The sequence below is a fragment of the Barbus barbus genome, assembly GCF_936440315.1.
Source record: "Barbus barbus genome assembly, chromosome: 31".
In the NCBI taxonomy this organism is placed as follows: Eukaryota; Metazoa; Chordata; class Actinopteri; order Cypriniformes; family Cyprinidae; genus Barbus; species Barbus barbus.
Genome location: NC_136759.1, coordinates 22,336,581 through 22,358,838, shown reverse-complemented (window position 1 = coordinate 22,358,838; position 22,258 = coordinate 22,336,581). Strand labels below are relative to the sequence as shown.

The 22,258-nt window shown below is 35.5% G+C and overlaps 1 protein-coding gene across 2 annotated transcripts in view; it reads left to right on the top strand.

Annotated features, from left to right (window-relative positions):
• Window positions 1–9,435: 9,435 nt before the first annotated feature.
• The window catches only part of LOC306851400 (teneurin-4), a gene marked incomplete at its 5' end in the record, with an annotated part of 157,629 nt that continues 144,806 nt past the window's right edge, over window positions 9,436–22,258 (top strand). For both annotated transcript variants that reach the window (XM_079387595.1, XM_079387594.1), the window contains 2 exons: window positions 9,436–9,658; window positions 12,496–12,768. In XM_079387595.1, coding sequence (XP_079243721.1) covers window positions 9,436–9,658; window positions 12,496–12,768 — 496 coding nt within the window. The remainder of the gene's footprint in view (window positions 9,659–12,495; window positions 12,769–22,258) is intronic.

Genomic DNA, 22,258 nt, shown 5'->3' with positions numbered 1-22,258 from the left:
CCAATAAACTTCTCACTCTCGCCCATTGAAAGCAAACCTTTCTGTTGACCCAGCAGGCTTTTGAGCACAGGACAGGCATGTGAATGAAGCTCCACGAAAGGAGTGAGGGGTGCTCGCCTGCAGCTTTGAGAACACTTTAAAACCTGCAGGGACACAATTGTGAACCTAATCGCTGGCTCCGACACCGCTATTGTTCACCAGTAAGTGATGTTGAGTAGGAGGACCTCAAAAACTGAACGCGGGTTGTAAACAAGCTTGTTAACTTGCACTAGCATGAAGGATATCTGTGCAACGTCAGTTTAGGGCTTCATTTATTCTCTTTATAATTTGTGAAATGCCAATACATGAATTTCCAAGGTAAGCTTTGATAAAAACATCTTCACACTTGTTTTTCTTCCAACTTTACATTTCTGAAGATCCTTTGAGGTGAAATGTGTGACTTTGTGCTTCTAACTTTAGAATTGGATATTTTTCTTCTCCCCAAAATGGTTTCTTCAAACATTCCATTTGTCTGCCATTGGTGACACAAACAGATAGTCCCACCCCAAACTCATAACATTGCTGGAGCCAGTTTAGCTTTGTTTGACTTGTTTTGTAACATGTGAGTAATCAAATGTTCTTAAGGAAGCTTTTGATCTTTAGTCATTTTTTAGAAACCGAGTTGTTTCTGAAGCTCATGACTGTTTTCATGTGGTTATTGATCCCCTGAATAACACTGGTTGATTTCATATAAGCCTCTTAAATTTCAGCAGGACATGCTGCATCTATTTTCATTTTATTTTCCCCAGGTGGAATTTCCTGATCGATCTGACCCCTGCAGCGTTAGCATGTGCCATTTGGTCAGCTGTGAGCAGACCTGCTGGCTCTCTCTGTCGGATCTTTCTCGCTCTGTGATAGATGAAGTCCACTAAAACCGCAGAAGACAAATTTTTTAAAGGGATAACCAAAATGAAATTCCTGTTATCATTTAATTGCCCTCAAGTTATTCCAGACCTGTAAAAAATAGTTTCTTATGCTAAACACAAAAGACGATATATTGAAGAATGTTGGTAACCAAATAGTTGCTGGTCACCATTGACTTACATAGTATGTGGGGAAAAAATAAATAAATAACAAACAATAGAAAGTCAACCAATATTCCAAAGTTACCAATATTCTTGAAAATATCTTCTTTTGTGTATTTATGCATAATTCTCAACTATTTCTTGTAAATTATACTCAAATTCTTGAGAAATTTTATTGATACCACCCCAAAGCTAATAATAAAAAAAAGGAACTTTTGAACATTCACACTTTAGTTTATGGACTGATTCTCGCTATTAGCTAGTTGCTCATTAGCATGCCTATTATTAATATATTGGCTGTTTATTAGTACACTCTAAAAAAAGGCTGGGTTAAATACGGACGAACCCAGCGGTTGGGTTATTGCCCAGAAGGTTGGGTTAAACATTTAACCCAAGTGTTGTTTGAAAAGAACCCAGCATGTATTCGGACCAATATTTACCCAGCACTGGGTTGTATTTAACCCAGCATTTTTTAGAGTGTATAAAGCACATATTCTGCATGACCACACTGCACATCCCTAATCCAACCCAACTACCTTACTAACTATTAATAAGCAGCAAATTAGGAATTTGAGGCAAAAGCCGTAGTTAATGGTTTGTTAATAGCGAGAATTGGACCTTAAAATAAAGTGTGGACACCTACCACCCCCCAAAAAAAACAAATAGCTCCTTGCTTGCACTTCATTAAAAGTTTGCGGTCAGTATTATTTATTTATTTATTTCAATTTAACATTTATGAAATTCATTAAAAGCGACAATATAGAATTTCATGTTGTTTTTTAAAAATATGTTTAATATTCTTTCTATTCATCAAGGAATCCTGAAAAAAGCAGCACAGCGGTTTTCAACATTGATAATATTAAGAAATGTTTCTTGAACAGCAAAAACTTCATCCATTCCTTTATTCATTCATTCATTTATTAATTCAGGCGCCTGCCCTGTCCCGTGTGTCATAAATCAGTTGCAAAATGATCCTGTTTGCTAGTTTGCCAGCTGTGCCAAATAAGTCCGGAAATGTTCTTTTTTGTGTCTATGTTGTGGTTCAGCAAACCATATCGATTGGCGTAATGCTCTGAAAGCTTTATATATTATATTCAGTGCCATTTAATCAGCAAAAACAATTGAGCTGCATGAGTATTAAGGATGTTGACATCAAGGTGCCAACAGTTGAACAGATAGATGACCATTCTGGTATTCAGAACTCAATAGCTTGACTCTCACACTGTCACACATACTAATTGTAGCAAGAATAGACCGAAACCATTTGCATATAGATGGCACCCTTTCATCTCAGCTGTAGTAGGAGGGCTCCATAAGCCACCAGTCTGGGACATGGGGCTCGAATAATACCCCAGTAGGGCTGGGACCTCGCACCGCCCTGCCTGCTCCCTGTAGGGACTCTATACTCTGTTAAACTGCTATACTGGTTAGTGCATATCTTAATTTTTAGGGAGAAGTAAATGTTACGCCATAGTATTAATTTCCTTTTTACTAAGTAAAATTTCCTTTAAGCCATAAACCATTTTAGGATAATACCATTTCCTTTGAAAGCTATGAAAATTTCCATTACAGTGTCATTTCTATCACATCTCAAAGGACTTATAATGTTTCTATGATGGAAATTACATTTTTAAACATTTTTGTATAAAGTCGTCGTCTACTTTATCCTGCTGAGGCTTATTTTATAACTAGCATTCCATGCAAACTATTAAATATTCCATATGATTAAATATGTTTGCATCACTTCAAATCTACAGTTTGTAAATTATACACTAAAAATATTCTTTCTTCCAAATCCAAGTCAATGTATCCCATTCTAAGTCAATGTATTTAGTTTACAATTACAGACTACTTTCTTAAGGCTATTTTCAAAGCTAGAATTTTATGTATCATAAATACACACTATTAAATAATAGTTTCACACTTATTCTCATTCCCACCGCATCTCAAAAGGTATATTGCATTTAATAGTGTTATGTGGTGGAAATAACTGACATTTTTAAATATGTTTTGCTCTTGCTTAGTCATTTTATGTATCCTAAATACACATTATTAAATCATTTCTAAATTCTAGCATAGTTTAATGATTGAGTTACAGGATTATTTAGAAATGATGCACAGAAATATGCTGTTCACATCTCTCTCACACAGATTTAATGCGATCTTATTGTTAAAGAAAAAAAGTTGAAATCTGTTAGTTTTAATAAAATCCAACCTTTGGGATATAAAAGTTCACAAAGTTGAAGAAACACCCATAAATCAAAGTACCTTGGTATTACCAACATAATCTTTCTCATATTAGAAGTCTGACTTCTGTCTGGCATAAAACACCCACATTTAACACTCATTCATCAATTCCCATTGGATAAAATCAAGTCTCTCACTGCAATTTCTATATATGCTTTACACCATTATAGCAGAAAAAATAATTTTAATGCAATTTCATGTTGACTTTAATGATATTCAACCAAGACTGTACTTCCTCCATAGCAGATGTTCAAACATGCATTGTTTTTCTGATCCATATGTTGAGGTGTCAAAATGTTATCAGAAACAACTCATACTGTGTTGTTGTTTCATTTCACATAATCTTTTTATACTTTTTTGGCTCCAAACCATGAAACAGGGTGTGCAAGAATATTTTTTGAATACAGACTGATCGATAGCATTGAATGTATAAGGAAACTGATACCTGAGCAGCAGATTGTTTTGTGGATATGCTATTTGCTACTTTCCCCAGAGTGCTTTGCTGCAGCTGTGTTTAAAATGAAGGGAAATCAAAGGAAACAGCAAAACCTGAACAAGAGGGTGCATTTTCGATACAAACAATTCAATAACATTTCATTAAACACATGAATATTTCAGAATAGCGAATTATTTGTTCAATTGCTGCTTACAAAATAAAGCGGCCAAGATCAATATATAAGACTGGCAGTTTTAACAATGTACATGCATTTCTAAAAAAAGCAAACTGATCAATGAATGAGTTCAGAGAACTGGGCCACAGGCTAATAAGGTGGAATATTGATTGCTTTATGTGTAGCCCCGCCTACTGCTCCACATAACAGCATATTCAACATCAAAGATGTTTTGATTTGCTGTTGTTGTGCCACATTGTTCTGCATTTTCACTTTCAGTGTGCAGCTGATCAGAACACATACATTTAATGTACACTACCATCAGTAAGTGAAGTGAAGTGAAGTGAAGTGAAGTGAGTGAGTGAAGTGACATACGGCCAAGTATGGTGACCCATACTCTGAATTCGTGCTCTGCATTTAACCCATCCAAAGTGCACACACACAGCAGTGAACACACACAGCAGTGAACACACACCCGGAGCAGTGGGCAGCCATTTATGCTGCGGCGCCCGGGGAGCAGTTGGGGGGTTCGGTGCCTTGCTCAAGGGCACCTCAGTCGTGGTATTGAGGATGGAGAGAGCGCTGGACATTCACTCCCCCCACCTACAATCCCTGCCGGCCCGAGACTCGAACCCACAACCTTTGGATTACGAGTCTGACTCTCTAACCATTAGGCCACGACTTCCCCTAAGATTACTATTTTAATAAATTGATCAAAAGTGACAGTAAAAACATTAGTAAACTTATAAAATATATATTACAAAATATTTATATTTTAAATAGATGCTTTTTCGCTTTTTATTCATCAAATAAATAATTCTTAAGCAATAAATTACATTTTAAAATATTTTAAATAGTTTTTATAAAAAAAAAAAAAAAAGTTTAATTGTGATTTAAATTCTGATTCATCTCTTATATATATATTTTGTCCTTTTAACATTCTGAGCACCAGTTCAGCAAATCCAAGGACTGAAATTGGGCTTTTTGTCAACTTTTTTTTAGTCATATCTTGTTTTTTTTGCCCACCACAGGGCTCTAGGGATTAGATGGGAGCCGACGTCTCTGACTTTTATTCTTTTATTTTTTTCTTCCAGATTATTCATACAGCTTAACACACTATCATAGAAAAACACACAGAGAGCAAAAATAGTTTTGCTCTTGAAGTTCTTCACAGAGTGCCGTCAGTCAAACGCATCTTCCCTTTCACAGATATGTATTTGCACTAGACATCAGCTGTCAAAGCGTTGGTTCTCTGAAAAGACGGAAAGCGTTCCCATGGCCCCAAAGGTACACCATTGTACACGCGAGACCTCGGATATTCAGGAGCACGGCATATGTGCAGAATCTCCACACTACGTGGCGATTTCATTGAACCGAGGCTTTTTGGAAATTAAGACAATGCACTTTAACAAAAGCCCCTTGAGTGCTGCCATAAAGGTTCTTTTGTCTCTGTATGAATTAGCATAAGCTAGAAGACTCTTTCTAAATGCTAAAAAAATTAGTAACCTAAAAGCAAATGGTTTGGAGATTCCGGCCCGGCAGCTGAAGTGCTCTTGCGGGTCTTTAGGAGAAAAGCAGTTTTTGTCCACAGTGGAGGTCCTGGAGCAGAGGTCTCCAAGTCATTAATCACGGCCATCTTTTCAGCTGCCAGTCCATACAAAAGGTGACCCCGACTCCATAATGGGCTTGGCAATAAAGAGGCTGTTTAAGGGGGGGTTAGATATAGTTTCCTGTGGATTATTAAAGGAGCGCCACACATTTATATTACAGTGGTCTTAAAGAGCTTATCTGCTGGGAAATGCTGAGTGAGTCTGCCATATTGTCCCACTCGTACTGTTGGGTTTTTTTGCTTTAAGAGCATCTAGAACCAAATTCCATTATGATTAAGCCTTCTATTTGTGATGCGTTGGTTGACTTGTGATTCCGTTATGTGTTTTTTTTACCAGCTTAGACAGAGACTGAGACTCGGGTCAGTCTCACAAAGCAATATCCAGGCTCATATTTAACCTTAAAAAAACAAAACAAAAAAAACATATTTTACATAAGATTTTGCCTGCATAACTCTTATGATATATATTTAATTGTTTGTTTGTTTGTTTGTTTAGAAATTTTGCAATTTTTAAATTATTTGCATCAATAAGTTAATTAATGAGTTTTTTTATGTTGCACTAATGAAACTCATCCTGTCTAGACATAAAATATTTTTTTTAAATGAAAATACAATGCAAATATTTATTTCAGTTGGGCGTTATAGCATTATCTATACTTGTATTAATTACCTGAAATATTATACAATTTTTATGAAAAATAAATTCAATACCACATTACTTGAATGCCAATTACTGTAATGTGAAAAATAATTTTAATTCTGTGGTAAATATAGCCCCGCATTTTAAAATAACTGAATTATTTTTATTTATATTAAAAAAGAATTAAATCCAGTACATCAAAATACATTGGAGAGTATCCAGTACATTTCTACTTAAGAATTATATTTTGCCATAACAAATTCTAACCAGTTTTTTTTTAACTATTGTTTAATTTTCATTGTTTGTTTAATTGTTAAATTATCGTCATTACTATTACGCATTATATCATATAGTTGTCATTGCTGTAATCTCATTGTCATTACTGTAATGTATATAAAAATTCTCAGAATTTTTTAAAATAAAACTGAAGTATTTGATTCAATTCATCACTATAATATGACCTATACTCGTACTATAAGTTTAATACAACAAACTACCATGGTAAGTACTTAGAGTTCTATTTTACAAATGCATTTTACAATTTAAAGGAACATTCCACTTTAAAAAAAAAAAAAAAAAAGGCTCATTGTACATCTCCCCAAGAGTTAAACAGTTGAGTTTTACTGTTTTTGAATCCATTCAGCCGATCTCCGGGTCTGGCAGTAGCAATGATATTACAGTGATATTACGCAGTGCCTGAAAGTAGTCCCCTGCTATATCATAACTAGTTACTTAGCTGGGGACTACTTTCAAGCACTGCGCAATATCACTGCGCCTGCTGCACCCATGGTACGGCAGCAAAGTTTCTTGATTATTACGCCGGAATGAGAGTATCCATATCGGCCTAGCCATATCGGCCTAGAAAATCGCAACTTTTAATTTTTCGTCAGTCTTAGTACACAATGTAACTACAGAAGAGTCAAGTTTTAAATAGGAACAATATCAAAACTCTTTGTTCATATTTGAACAAGATGCTAATGGTCTAATCCGATTCAATGATCTATGCTAAGCTAAGCTAAAAGTGCTACCACCAGACACGGAGATCGGCTGAATGGATTCAACAACGGTAAAACTGAACTGTTTAACTCTTGGGGAGATGTAAAATGAGCCTATTTTCAAAAAAAGTGGAGTGTTCCTTTAAGCCATATATCATTGTTTTTCTTCATACTTCAAAATGATTTTTTTTTTTTTTTTTTTTACTTGTCAAGACAATAGTCATAACAATAATGTCACAAGACAGAAAATAGGACAAAATGTGACAATTTCTGAAAGATTCTTTTTTTTATTGTTTATTCTGTTTTACCACAACATTGCACACTCCATCAGCAGATGCAGTGGATGAATGAAAAGCTGGTCTAAAATGTCTGAAGACTGCACGGGCTGCGGTTTAATCCATTACAGATAGTAAACCTTGTATTGTCAGAAACACTTGATGTGGATCTGAGCTGAAGTCCAGGAAATGAAATGAATCAAGCAGAGGAACCTCACTATCCCTCACTATCTTAAGTGAGCCTGAGAGGAAACAATGACCCAACCGCTAATCAACTTCATAAATCCACGTCGACATGTTTAAGACCTCCTCCAGTTCTGTGCGATATCCTGTCGGTGGGAAATCAGGGGACCTATAGATTGATGTCAGGTCGCGTGATCCTGCAGTGGCTTGGTGCGCCTACACCAATATATTTCTCTCCACGCGGCCATTTTGTTTTTACACTGTGCTACAAAGTGTCATTTAGTCACAGAGATGCATGCATTATTGCATACAAGCTTGCATTGTGACGGTCTAATGTTTCTCACAATGCTGTTTGCTTTGTAATGAGGATTTTAGGATGAGGCTGGAATATTGAGGCAGACGATGATGTAGATGCATTTTCTTTGTGTGTTAAAGGACTAACGCAACGAAAAATGAAAATAGACTCACCTTCATATTATTTCATTCCATGTGAATTTCTTCGTTCCATAAAATGCAAAAGGAGATATTTTGCAGAATGTCCAAGCTGCTCTTTTCCATACAACTGAAATAGATGATGATTCTTATTGTTTAGCTACTAAAAATACACAATGAAAAACATTGTATTCCAAGTTTTCTGAAGTCACATACAGAGCTTTAAATATAAGGAAAAATACTAAAACTGACTATAATATGGAAAAGAGCAGCTTGAACATTCTGCCAAACATGCTCCAAGAAAGTCATGCAGGTCTGGAACATAATGACGACCGAATTTTAATGTTTAGTAACACTTTTATCAGAGTCTTGGCTGCTGCAGTTTGGTACTCTTGAAAGGAGTCATAAGGGTGTATCGTTGCATTGGGTGTATAAACCGCAGACCAAACAGAAGGACACCTGCCACTTAAAAAATCTGCTGTAAGTGCAGCGTTTACCTCAGAGGCATGTTAAAAACAGAGGGAGGGGATTTGAGTCATAAAGTTTACTGCCACAAGCTTTGTTCTGCTGCATTTTTTATCAAAATGGATCCTGTTTTTCGAGATGCTGCAGTGTTAACGCCGGGTGGGAGAACTATTTTAGAGGATTGTCCAGAAATCTTCTTTTTTTAAACTATAGTCCTTTAGGGTCTTGTCACAAAAAAATAAATAAATAAAAGCTTTCAGCGGCATGTCGTACTGAGTGGCACACAAAAATATCTGGGGCATCGAATGCTATAAAGAGATGCAATTAAATGTGAATACCAAGTGCTGTTTTTTATTTTTATGTTGCAATTATTTTATTATAATTTTATTCAATGAGTTATATTATTTAAGAAAATATTCTGGATAAGCTGTCATTCAACAAGTTTGCATTAAATTGATCAGTAAGACCGTAACAGTTTTTTATTTATCAAAGAATATTGAATTTTTTTTTTCTTAATTATTATTTCTTAAAAAAATATCATGCAGTACAACTGTTTTCAAAAATATCTAAATAAATAAATAAATTCTTGAGCATCAAATCAGCATATTTGAGTGTTTTTTAAAGGATCGTGACTGGAGTAATGATGCTGAAAATTCAGCTTTGCTGGAATAAATTATATTTTCAAATATACTAACATAGAAGAGTTTATTGCAAAGCATAAGAGACTTATAAAAAATTACAGATCCCAAACTTTTTAAGTTTTAATTGTAGGGTTAGCTTAAAAAACAGACTGTAAAAGGCAGAATTCATGCTAACCATGTCTTTTTTTTCTCTGTAATCTGTGTCTTCTTGCAGAATCCTACAGACTGAGCTTCTTTCCTCCCTTTGATGTTGAGAAAAGAGACAAGGTTGCCATGGAAGTGAAAGAACGCAGACCCTACCGCTCTCTGACCTCTAGACGGGACACGGAGCGCCGGTACACCAGCTCCTCAGCTGACAGCGAGGATGGCAAGCTCAACCCCAAGTCCTACAGCTCCAGCGAGACCCTCAAAGCGTTTGACCAGGACTCCAGATTGGCCTATGGCAGCCGGGTCAAAGACGTGGTGCACCATGAAGCTGATGAGTTCAGCAGGCAAGGTGAGCGGGACAAGATTTTACATGCCAGATCTTATTGATAAAACCACAAGTACATTTTAAAACCGTAATGTGTAATTTCTGTGCAACTAGTGCCGCCGAATGTGTTTTTTAAGACTTGGGTAGAATTGCGCTCAAGTCTGCGTGGGTTACGGTTTTGCATGGACTTCAGTATGGTTTGCATTTACCGTGAAAGCAATCTGGCCTAATTTGCAGAAGTGAACCGTTATTGATGACATTATAATTTGCCTATTAAAGTATAATGCATTTCTGATTGCTGCATGTCTCCACAGAATTTACCTTCGGCCAGCAGCCTGCATTTTTCATATCTGTTATACAGCAGACAGACACAAAATCCATTCTGTGCATGAACAGACTAACCCTCATGTCATTCCAAACTAAATGCTGTTATGTTTTTCTGAGGAACACTAATGCATAAGTATGTCCATGCTGCTCTTTTACATATAACAATTATTGGCAAGCAGCGGCTTTCAAACTCCCAAAAAAGTACCATAAAAATATTATTATTATTATTATCATTATTATTAGTGGTGGTAAAAGTACTATAACTCAATATTAATTTAATAATATATTTAAAACAATTTATTTATTATTTTATGTGGTATAATATAAAACATTGAAATGCATTATTATTATTAAATAATACTAATTAATTTGATTATTTATTTGTACTTTTTCCAGATTTTACTATACAATAGTATTATTACTATATATACACAATATTTAGTATTATATGGTGTATATATAACATTTCTTTATTGAATTGTTAAATTTTTGTTATATAGTAAAATATTATTATTATTATTATTATTATTACTATTATTGTTGTTGTTATTAAATAGTATGAATTCATTTATTTTTGTAATTTTTCAGATTTTACAGTATAATAGTGATACTATAATATATAGAATTATTTAATATATTTAATATTTCTTCATTAACTTGTATTTTTTTCCTACATACATAATCATCTGTAATAATAATTTACAATAACTTTTTTTTTTTTTTTACTCTGTTAAAGCAAACAAACAAACTAAACTATACTGAGTTTAACCCCCCCCCCCCCCCCCCCCCCCCAATCCTTGTTCTAAAATTGACTATAAATTGACATTAAAGTTGATATTTATCAATTCTGCCTCCGGAATCCCGTAGGGGACTCAAATCACATTTTTCCACCCCTGATGAGTTTGCTTCCCTAGAGTAAAAAGTGAAGCGAACAACACTCTTTTGTTTGGATTTAAGATTCATGTCTTGACAAACAGATATTTGGCATTAGAGCTTAAATTTGGGCCGTGAGTGCCTAATATTGCACACTAAAAAGTGTAAAAAGTGAGATTATTAACCAACCAAGAAAATATAAAAAAATTCAGCATGATGATCCTCCTAAATGAAGTGTATTAAAACTTTTGATGGCAAGAATGCAATTAAATCGTAGTCATCCCTGATACATGACCTGCGTGCTTATTAGTTTCTTTTGAAGTGTGGAACGCTGCATCCTTGATCATTATACTTGCCTACTTAATATTAAAGCACATATCTATTACATGTACTTGTTAACATGAGGCAAACTATCATACGCTTTGGGGGATCTCATCTCGCAGACTCGAGATCCGCAGCACATCTTTCAGACACACTCAAGAGACTGATTGCATTCGAGCAATTAAGAGAGACTGCCAGTGACGATTTGATCCGTCGCTAATATATTCCAGCCGTTCGGAAAAAGCAGTATCTAAAACCTGAGAGATAAAAGGAAAGCTGAATGCGGTGTTGTAGCTTTGCCATTAGTGTGCTGGGACTTTAATGAGAGGGGGGTGCCTTGAATGCTGATTCGCTGATGTCTTTTATGACCTTCTAATGTGTCCAGTTGATGGTGACCTGAAAAAATATCCACTTCCCTTCCATGAATACTAAATGCATTGTTGCTCTCAGCCACACTAACTGTTATTGCGCTCGCTCTCAGGCATAAATCTATAATTTGCCGTTAGCTTCATCTAAAAGGCTTCCTCTTTCTCGTACCTTTGGCCTTCACCAGACACGAGCACACGCTGAATGTGATGTTTACTGAGGTTTTGCACACTCAAGTGAGTTTGAGTGCTCCATTTTGAATATAAAATTCTCGTTAGGCTTTCCAAGTTGATACAATTTTTGCTAGTTTCACACATTGCATATTCTTTGTCAATTTGGAGTCATATTCTGTATGAGAGCAGGTGCTCTGTTAACGATGTTCTGTGGTAATAAATAGTATATAAAATACTCTAAAGGTTACAGCGCAGAAAATTCACATAACTAACTTGAACCTGTTAAGTAATGTGTGCGTGGAATTTTTTTTCACCCGTACCTGAAATTCCTATTCAAAAAAAATATCTATCATTAAGGTGCTAACATTAGACTTCAGACTCTAAAGAGTCAAAGTAAAAATCACATAAATGTATTCCATAAATAAAAAATAAATAAATAAATGTGTGTGTGTGCAATAATGTAAGAAATAATTCTTAGTTAATATTGTACATACTGTTTATATGGTATTTTTATTATTATTAATAATTATCATAACTAAAAACAATAATTTGTATTATTAATAGTATTATTATTATTAAGCATTTCTATCATCGTTTAACAATCTTGGAGCTTAAGATCGTTTTTTTATTTCCAGAAAGGTTTTTGCGTTGTTGTTTAAAAAAATAAATAAATAAATGAAATGAGATGAGATGGAGAAAATGAATATAATTTTTCTTCCAGACCCCTACTGTTGCAGTCTGTTCTTGTATGCATAACACAGATTGTATTTTTTCTCATTGTGTCCTTGTGTGCTTTATCAGGGACGGACTTCTCTCTCAGAGACATGGCTTTTGGAGATCCCGTGCCGCCTCATATGGCAGCATATAGGACCGAAATGGGCCTTCCCCACCGTGACTACTCGGTGAGCTTGGGATCAGATGCTGACACAGAAACAGACGGCATCATGTCCCCTGAGCACGCCGTGCGACTCTGGGGCCGTAGCAACACCAAATCCGGCCGCAGCTCCTGCCTTTCCAGTAGAGCCAACTCCAACCTCACCCTTACTGACACCGAGCATGAAAATACCGAAAACGGTGAGTTCAAATGTCTGTACCCTCTCTTCACAGTTCGGCTGAGAGCAGTATTACGGCACCAGGCACTAAGGGACGTCTCCAGTTTAGCACCACGTCAGTTCAGATTGAATGTGTGATGCCCCTTTTATATGGAAATCAAGTGTGGTTTGGAGAGGCGGATTTTGTGACGTTCTACTTCGGTTGTTAAAAAAAAAAAATCATAAATGCTGATTTATGGAAATAAGCGATTTTAATACTATGATAATTCGAGTTCTGTGTTTTCTGTTTGTCACTAAGAACTTTAAGAATGATGGTATTTTTCCATCCCTTCATATTCAGCTATAAACAATGTCAGTATTAAAAACAAAACCATTGTCATAAATGATTTTTCTTTCTTTCTTTCTTTCTTTCTTTCTTTCTTTCTTTCTTTCTTTCTTTCTTTCTTTCTTTCTTTCATTTAAATTTAAATTGTTTTCAGACATTTTTTTTGATTAAATGACTCTTGAAGATAAATTGCCAGATTCAAATTCAAATAATAAATAAATAAATAAATGAATGAAACAAACCTTCATATTGAAGCGTATGCACTTTCTGTTAGGCCACATCTTTGACACTTCTAATATTTTTCTTTTCATTATCTTACAGATGGATTAAGCTAAATATCTCTGCTCTGAATAGAGATTGATATTGTAGTATGATGAAAGTCCTTGCTTCATTTTGATTGGCCAGTGCCAAACTATGATCCTGTCTCTTACAGTAAGCAATAGGCTATGAGAATCCATGTTTTACAGTGTTTTTACCACATTCTTCAGCACAGATCCCAATATAAAAAAAATAAATATATATATATATATATACTGTATATATATACACTCACCTAAAGGATTATTAGGAACACCTGTTAAATTTCTCATTAATGCAATTATCTAATCAACCAATCACATGGCAGTTGCTTCAATGCATTTAGGGGTGTGGTCCTGGTCAAGACAATCTCCTGAACTCCAAACTGAATGTCAGAATGGGAAAGAAAGGTGATTTAAGCAATTTTGAGCGTGGCATGGTTGTTGGTGCCAGACAGGCTGGTCTGAGTATTTCACAATCTGCTCAGTTACTGGGATTTTCACGCACAACCATTTCTAGGCTTTAAAAAGAATGGTGTGAAAAGGGAAAAACATCCAGTATGCGGCGGTCCTGTGGGCGAAAATGCCTTGTTGATGCTAGAGGTCAGAGGAGAATGGGCCGACTGATTCAAGCTGATAGAAGAGCAACTTTGTCTGAAATAACCACTCGTTACAACCGAGGTATGCAGCAAAGCATTTGTGAAGCCACAACACGCACAACCTTGAGGCGGATGGGCTACAACAGCAGAAGACCCCACCGGGTACCACTCATCTCCACTACAAATAGGAAAAAGAGGCTACAATTTGCACGAGCTCACCAAAATTGGACGGTTGAAGACCGGAAAAATGTTGCCTGGTCTGATGAGTCTCAATTTCTGTTGAGACATTCAGATGGTAAGAGTCAGAATTTGGCGTAAACAGAATGAGAACATGGATCCATCATGCCTTGTTACCACTGTGCAGGCTGGTGGTGGTGATGTAATGGTGTGGGGGATGTTTTCTTGGCACACTTTAGGTCCCTTAGTGCCAATTGGGCATCGTTTAAATGCCACGGCCTACCTGAGCATTGTTTCTGACCATGTCCATCCCTTTATGACCACCATGTACCCATCCTCTGATGGCTACTTCCAGCAGGATAATACACCATGTCACAAAGCTCGAATCATTTCAAATTGGTTTCTTGAACATGACAATGAGTTCACTGTACTAAAATGGCCCCCACAGTCACCAGATCTCAACCCAATAGAGCATCTTTGGGATGTGGTGGAACGGGAGCTTCGTGCCCTGGATGTGCATCCCACAAATCTCCATCAACTGCAAGATGCTATCCTATCAATATGGGCCAACATTTCTAAAGAATGCTTTCAGCACCTTGTTGAATCAATGCCACGTAGAATTAAGGCAGTTCTGAAGGTGAAAGGGGGTCAAACACAGTATTAGTATGGTGTTCCTAATAATCCTTTATGTGAATGTATATGTATATATGTATATGTATATATATATATATATATATATATATATATATATATATATATATATATATATATATATATATATATATATATATATATATATATATATATATATATATATATATATATATATATATATATATATATATAAAAAACACATAGCAAATTGTAACACTCATTTATTTTGTTATATAATTTTTATTTTCATAAATTGTTTATGATAATAAACATAATAACCAGTTCTTCCCTGAAGTAATGTAGTTCAGTGATGAATTATCCATATGTAACTGCAATAAAATTCATGTATTTTGCATTTTTCAGTAATAATCTCCAAGGCATGTCTATACGGCGGAGCTAGTATAGGTCAGATGCTTTCTGATGAGATTAGTGGCCCAAACAGAGCAGGCAGCCATCCTGGATCCATCCTCCTCAAGCTCGGTGCTTCCAAATGGTCCCCAAGGGCCCAATGAGTGTCTTTGCTTGCATAGAAGGTCACATTGCAGTGTCACAGTAAAACTTGTCAAGAGCAGGGACTGATTACGCTAGAGCAACCGCTCCGAGAACAGCAGGAATATATGGGAAATCTCAGCATGAAATATTGAGTCTGTTAGTAAGAGTAAAGTAAGAGCTTCCTATTGGGAATGCTAATATTAGTTGTTTATTTCATGTGCTAAGGGTTTAAACATTTATTAAACCAGGATACACATCTCTTAAAGTTGAATAATACAATTAACCTTTTGAAAAACTGCAGTTAAGTGATATTTCATGAATGACCTTTTGAGTTGTTCTGACTAGCAGACTAGTTTATTTTTTTATATTATTTTTTTATTTTATTTTATTTTTTATATATATATATATATATATTTTTTTTTTTATTGCAATCCCTGTTGCGATTACTCATAGTCAGTATTACATTTCATTACATAGCTTTTCCCGTTCAAGAAAGATATCTCAAATCATGTGGTTTGAGGAGACGCTTGCTTTTACTTTTCGACGCAATTTGATATTCATATTTTGCTGGGAAGATGATAAAGTGGACAAAAAAACATATCTAGAGACCACAGTATCATTGACAATTGGGCTCTTTTGACCACCTGGCAACGTTTTTTGTTGTCTGGACCTAAACCATTTTGTGGATATCCTCCTCCGTATCTATATCACAAGCCTTGACTTTTGAGAGCAAAATGTGATCTTTCTTCAAGGTTTCTTAGTATTTAAAGGCTTGAGTTTGGCACTCTTTATATCCGCAGCCTAGTTAAGCCTTAATCACGCTCTCGTTTACAATGTACCTTATGCATATTCACTGCTAAACTTTGATAGTGCCTCTAACAGCCTTTAGAAATCACACATCAAGGGCCCAGCAGCGAAACACTAATTGCCTTTTGCTCCACAGTCTCCCTGAAAGTCTACAAATAGTCTGTTTTGCACTGACGACTGCATCATTTTAGCTATTAGATTCTTATTTAAAATGACAGAGGTGTTTGTCTGTGCTGCATTGCATTTTATGCACAGACATCAGTGATGGACTTAAAAAGAAAATGGAATATGTCTGTCTGAACATCGTGAAACGCTGAGGTGAGGCTAACCCAAATGCGCGTTAAACTGGATTTGATGACTGTGAAAAAGAAAATGCCCTCTGTGTATATCTTTATTCGCAGCTTTAGGCATCTGTTTGACTGTTGTAAAGCAGACATAATTCAAAATTGCTTTTTATTTTGTTCATTCAAGCAGAAACTCCAGTTGTGTTCACTGTTTTTGAGCTCATGTTTAATAATGTGCACTTTAAAGTGCAAGCTAACTGAAACCGATTGAGTTATTCAACCTAATTACATTTTATATCTTTATATTTAGACTAAAAGTTGTATCTAATGTTTATATTTTATTTCAGCATTATTTTAATTAAGAGCAAAAACATTTTCAATAGTTTAAAAACAGCACTGGTAATGGTATGGTATTTGAATATTGTAATTATTCACTATCACTATTCACTTAAAACACACATTTCTTCGGTTTTCTACTGATCCTTGCACCAACTGGGAAAGCAAAGCCATTGTAATGCATTAGATCACATTGAGATTAAAGTAAATAAATAAATAATGCTTTCTTAATGTTTAATTTATTTCACGTTGCCATTGCTTTTAGAGCTCATTGGATTAAACATATCAGAGGAGCGTCTTGGTACATAAAGAGAATTTCAGAATCACTCAGATTAATTTAGCAATTAGCTTTCATTTTCCACTGTTAACATTCAAACTGGTGTTGTTTATCTCACAAACGGTACATTCATTTAGATATAGCATAATCCATTATCGTGTAGCATGGATCTTAGGCAAATAGATTGTGAATTGTGTGTGTCTGTGTGTGTGTTTGTACAACCTGCTTATCCTGACCCTCATGTCTAAGCAGATTTCTTCAGGCGCTAACGGTCAGACCCATTGCCGAGTCATTCTGATCGGGCATAGGCTGATCTTTTAGCAGCAAGCCGAACCTATTCTAGACATAAGGGCTGCTCGAGGCAACATGCAAACTGTGTCAGAGCCCACAGACCCTTCTCTGGCTGAGCTTTATGGGTATTTGCGAGTGCTCCAAGCAAAGGACCTCACTGGAAATTTCAAGTGCGGTCCTTTTTATAGAGTTAGTTCAGCCAAAACATGCCTTTACGTCATACCAAACCTGTCTTACTTACTTTTTAGATTAGAACAGAAAAAGAGATATTTTGAAGAATGTGCATAATTACAAAGACTGGGCCTAGAGCTTTTAAGATTTAACAATTAAGATTTACAAAAACACCAGTAAGCAGTCTCACTTTTGTCTATCTGTGTGTGATTCGGTTCGGCACGGGCGACAGGGAAAGCTGAGTTTGCATTGATCAGCAGGATATTTTCAGCTACAGCCACATCACATGGTAACATAATACATGCTATTCAAAGTTCGGGTCATTAGTGTAAATCGAACGCAAATAAATGGAATCTCACCAGCTCGAAATGGCTGTGATAGTCATATCTAAATTTGTTTACAATCTAGGGCTCAGCTTAATGACATACTTAATCGATTTCTTCATTGGCGTGTTTTTGTAGTTGATGGGGTGGCATAGTGGTTAAATATCTGTGATAGAAATCTGAAAGTTAAGGGTTCAACTACTGGAAAGGGGAAATTTCTGGCACTTGATACCTCGCCGTTAACCTCATCTTTCTCTGTGTACTACTTGTTTTAATATACCATAGGTCCCACTTTATATTGTGTCCCTAATACATGTGTACTTGCATAGTAACTAGATGTGTACGTAGTATGTAACCACAGAGTAAGTACACATTGGTACATAGTATCTACAGCTCTAATATTTCTGTAATCACACACATGTAACAACCCTCAGAATGGTATGTGTAAGTACAAATGTGTAACAGGACTAACAACACTTTTTGGTAAAGAAAGTGTTACACTTTATATTAAGTAGACAATTCCTATGTATTTACCATGTAATTACTCTGATGTTGCACAGCAGCGGCCAGTAAGTTAGGCTTTACATATAAATTGTGGTTGATGTCCAGGAGGTTACACTTTATATTAAGTGGACAGTTCCTGAGGCGTTACCATGTAAGTACACTGGTATTACTATGGTGCACCAACTCCTCCCACTTTACATATGCCTAAACATACCCGTTTCCACCCCCTGAATCCCATTTCCACCCTAAACCTACCCATCTCCACCCCCTGGATCAAATTGTTCCAATTACTCTTATACATACTGTTGTTACAAAATGTAGTTATATAATTCCTGTTACACAAGTACTTAGTGAAGTGAAAAAAGTGTTGTTACCAATGTCCTGTTACACATTTGTACTTACACATACCATTCTGAGAATTGTTACATGTGTTTAGTTACAGAAATATTAGAGCTGTAGATACTATGTACCAATGCGTACTTACACTGTGGTTACATACTACATACACATCTAGTTACTATGCAAGTACACAGGTATTAGGGACACTATAAAGTGGGACCACATTTTTAATTTAAACATTTTCATACAGAAATATTTAAGTTAATAATATTTATTTCACTTTGCTTATATTATTTGCTTACCTAACCCTTACAAAAGTCTGAGGCTGGAACAAAGGTAAAACGATAAAGTGTATATATAAACGGCATTTGTTAGTTTTAATGAAAATCAGCTTATGTATTTGATGAAACACCCTTATACACTATCATTGAAAATAATATATATTTTTGTGGAAACTGTGATGCTTTTTTTAAAGAATTCATTGATAGTTCAAACAGCATTTATTTGAAATAGAAATAGTTTGCATTTTAAATGTTTAACTGTCACTCTGAGGTGAAAAATGAATGACGGCACGATTTTCTTAGAGGCAGTAACATTTTTTTTTTTTTTTTTTTTAAAGCATGATTAAGCTGGTGCCATCCATCAGAATTTTTCCCTTGGAGCTATATAACTGATAATGTTCCCATGTGATCGCGAGTTAATGCCTGTTATGGGGGCTCAGCACGCATGTTGAGCAATTGGAAAATAGAAGCTGAACCCTGGGAGCGATGGATTAGCGTTTCCACCTTTGTTTGTTCCATTACGTGTTGTTTGTATAGGCTAAATTGACAGTTTCCTGCAGAATTAGGCGTGTAGAGACCGTCTCTGTTGTGCTTTGAAAACGGCGGTGTGAACTTGAAGGGCGAGAAGGATCAGAAGATCCGAAAAGAAGTTTGATGTACGCACATGGCACAATCTACAATTGCTCTCCCTTATTTTAGTTTGAAGCGAGGAAGCTATAATTGGTTAATTTGACTGAAACTGCCTCTGCATTGGTTCTCTTTAGAGCCTGTATAAGATGTCACTTCTGAGGTTTACTACTCGCTGGAAACTTTGAACTGCTTTTGAACTGCTGAAAGATTGAGGTTAAGAGGGGCTCATGGGGAGTGATCAGTGTTGCTGTAATTGGGGATGTTGACAATGAGACAAATGTGCTACTATAGAGACTCACTGTATCTTTAAGCTCAGCAGACAAGCAGTTAGACAAAGTTACTTCTGTATCCTTGTAGCATATGAGTTTTGGACTTTAGTTTTGGGCGTTTTATGATAAAATCTCATTTTGAAAAAATATGCTCAGCTTCAATCTGGCTAATAGTGTGTATACTGCTCCATTGGGCATCTGTCACAGACTTGATAATTACGGTTTGCACAGCGTGGCTGGTTGGCAGAAAGGGGGTATATTGTTTATCTTGGGTGAATTTTTTTTTTTTTTTTTTTTTTTTTTTTTTTTTTTTTTTTTAAGTTAGACTTGGATGTCATGGTGATATTGAGCTAGGAAGAATATGACTGTGCCCACCAAGAAAGTGATATTGTGTTACCATAGTGTTTAGAAAAAAACAAAAAAACTTATCATTTCAATACTATGGTATTCTTTAATTTATTTTGGAGTACTGAGTAAATTATCTTTTTTTTGGTGAAAATACTGTTGTATTACCAAGGAATGTATGGAACAATGGTATTTCAAAGTAGGCTATTTACCTCATGAATAAAGACCATGAAAAAACTGTATTGTCAAGTAGTAGTCATCCTAAAATCCCCTTAAAAACCAGCAAAACAGACAAGGTGATCTCCTTAGGCTGGTTTAAGCTGTGTTTTTAACAGGTCTGGTTTATATCAGACAATCCGATATTAATGAAATGAATACAATACATAAATCATGTTTTGCAAAACTTCCAAATTGAAATTCAAACTCCATTGAGTGGTGCTAGACACATTTTCAGTTTTATTCAAAATATATGAATGTTAATCTGGCAACATTGTTGTAAGTATCATTAAATGAAATGTCTGTTGAGTGGCGCTAAAAGGTTAATGCTTGATCGTGTTTGAAAATAACATCTTGTAGTTAAGCGTAATCAGTTATGTTAACAAGGGCAACCGTGTGATTAAAACACATTTGCTGAAGAAACAATGCCATTTTAACTTGCTTTTATAAGTTAAGCTCTTTTATAGTGTGTTGTGACTCATATATCAAGGTGCAATGCTTTACCAGGTGAGCTACCAAGCAAGTTTACTATGTAAGAAAAGCAATACATATGGTGCTGGGTATGTGATGTACACATCAAAATGTATTAGTTTACAAATCATACATAATGACACAGTGTTTTGAGGTCATACTGTTTATACAAGGAACAGAAAAAAGTTTTTAAACAATAATATGCATTGAATTTGTATTTATAGGTATGTTTTTGAAATTTTGCAAAAATGTAGGTTGAGGCATGTGATTCTTTTTTTTTTTTTTATTCTTCAGTGAACCTACTGTATGTTAGACGTTTTAGACATGTTAGCGTGCTAACAGTAGATTATCCTATCAAATGTGAAAAACTCATGTTCACAACCAAAAGAAATGGACAGGCTGATTATTGAGTAAATTTCTCACGCACTTGGATTCAAATGGCTTTCACTTGAATCCAAATTAAACTTGAAATAATGATCTTCGAGTCAGTTTTTTGTGACCACTCAGTTCAGTTAAATTAAAGGTGCATCACCGTTCCTGCGACCCCAAGGGAAGCACAAACTGGCTTCATATTTGATATCTCCCACACCTCGCTTGTCTTTTGAACCGTTTCCCCTGAGCACTGCCGCCATATTATCAACCCACAAAGTGAAGTTAAATCAGACTGCTATTAGATGAGATATTTCCTCCCTTACAGGAGGGGTTCAGAAAGGCATATGGTGTACAATGGTGTGAGATAGCAGCCACAGAGAGATAAGGTTACAGAACCTGACCTTGAGCAGTGAGCAGACAAAATTATTATATTATCCTTATTTAAATTATAATGTAACTATGTCAGTGTTGTTATCGTTAACTAAAACTGTATTGTTAATTTAAATAAAACTAATAAAAATTACTTAATCTAAAATTACAATAAAAAATTTTTGTAAAAAAAGAAAAGGTAAATAGAAAATATGAATGAATAATGCTAAAATAACACTGGCCATGTTAACCTTGCTGAGGTTGAACATGAAGTTGTTTTGTGCAATACTGAGATCACCGTTGTTTTGTGCAATACTGAGATCACCGCTTATGCTGTATAAATAGTCTTAATATTTTTTTTCCCACTAAAGCAATTAGCATGCTAACACTTTTATGTAGTGTAGTGCGAAAAACAGACAACGAAAGTGGGAATATTTATTGGAACCCAAACAAAATAAGGTTTTTGCAAACTTTTGGCTGTGACTTAATGAGCGTTATGTCAGGTGTGAATGTGACTCGTAACAAATTGCATGTTATTTTTTGCACTTAAGGACTGATTTGCTGTTGCAGCTGAAATATTAATGTGTATTTCATGTTAGTGTTGGCATGGCAAAGAGTTTGCACTCTTACTTGATATCATGCTGATTTTAGTCCTGATCTTTCCTTTTTGTAACAGCTAAGGAT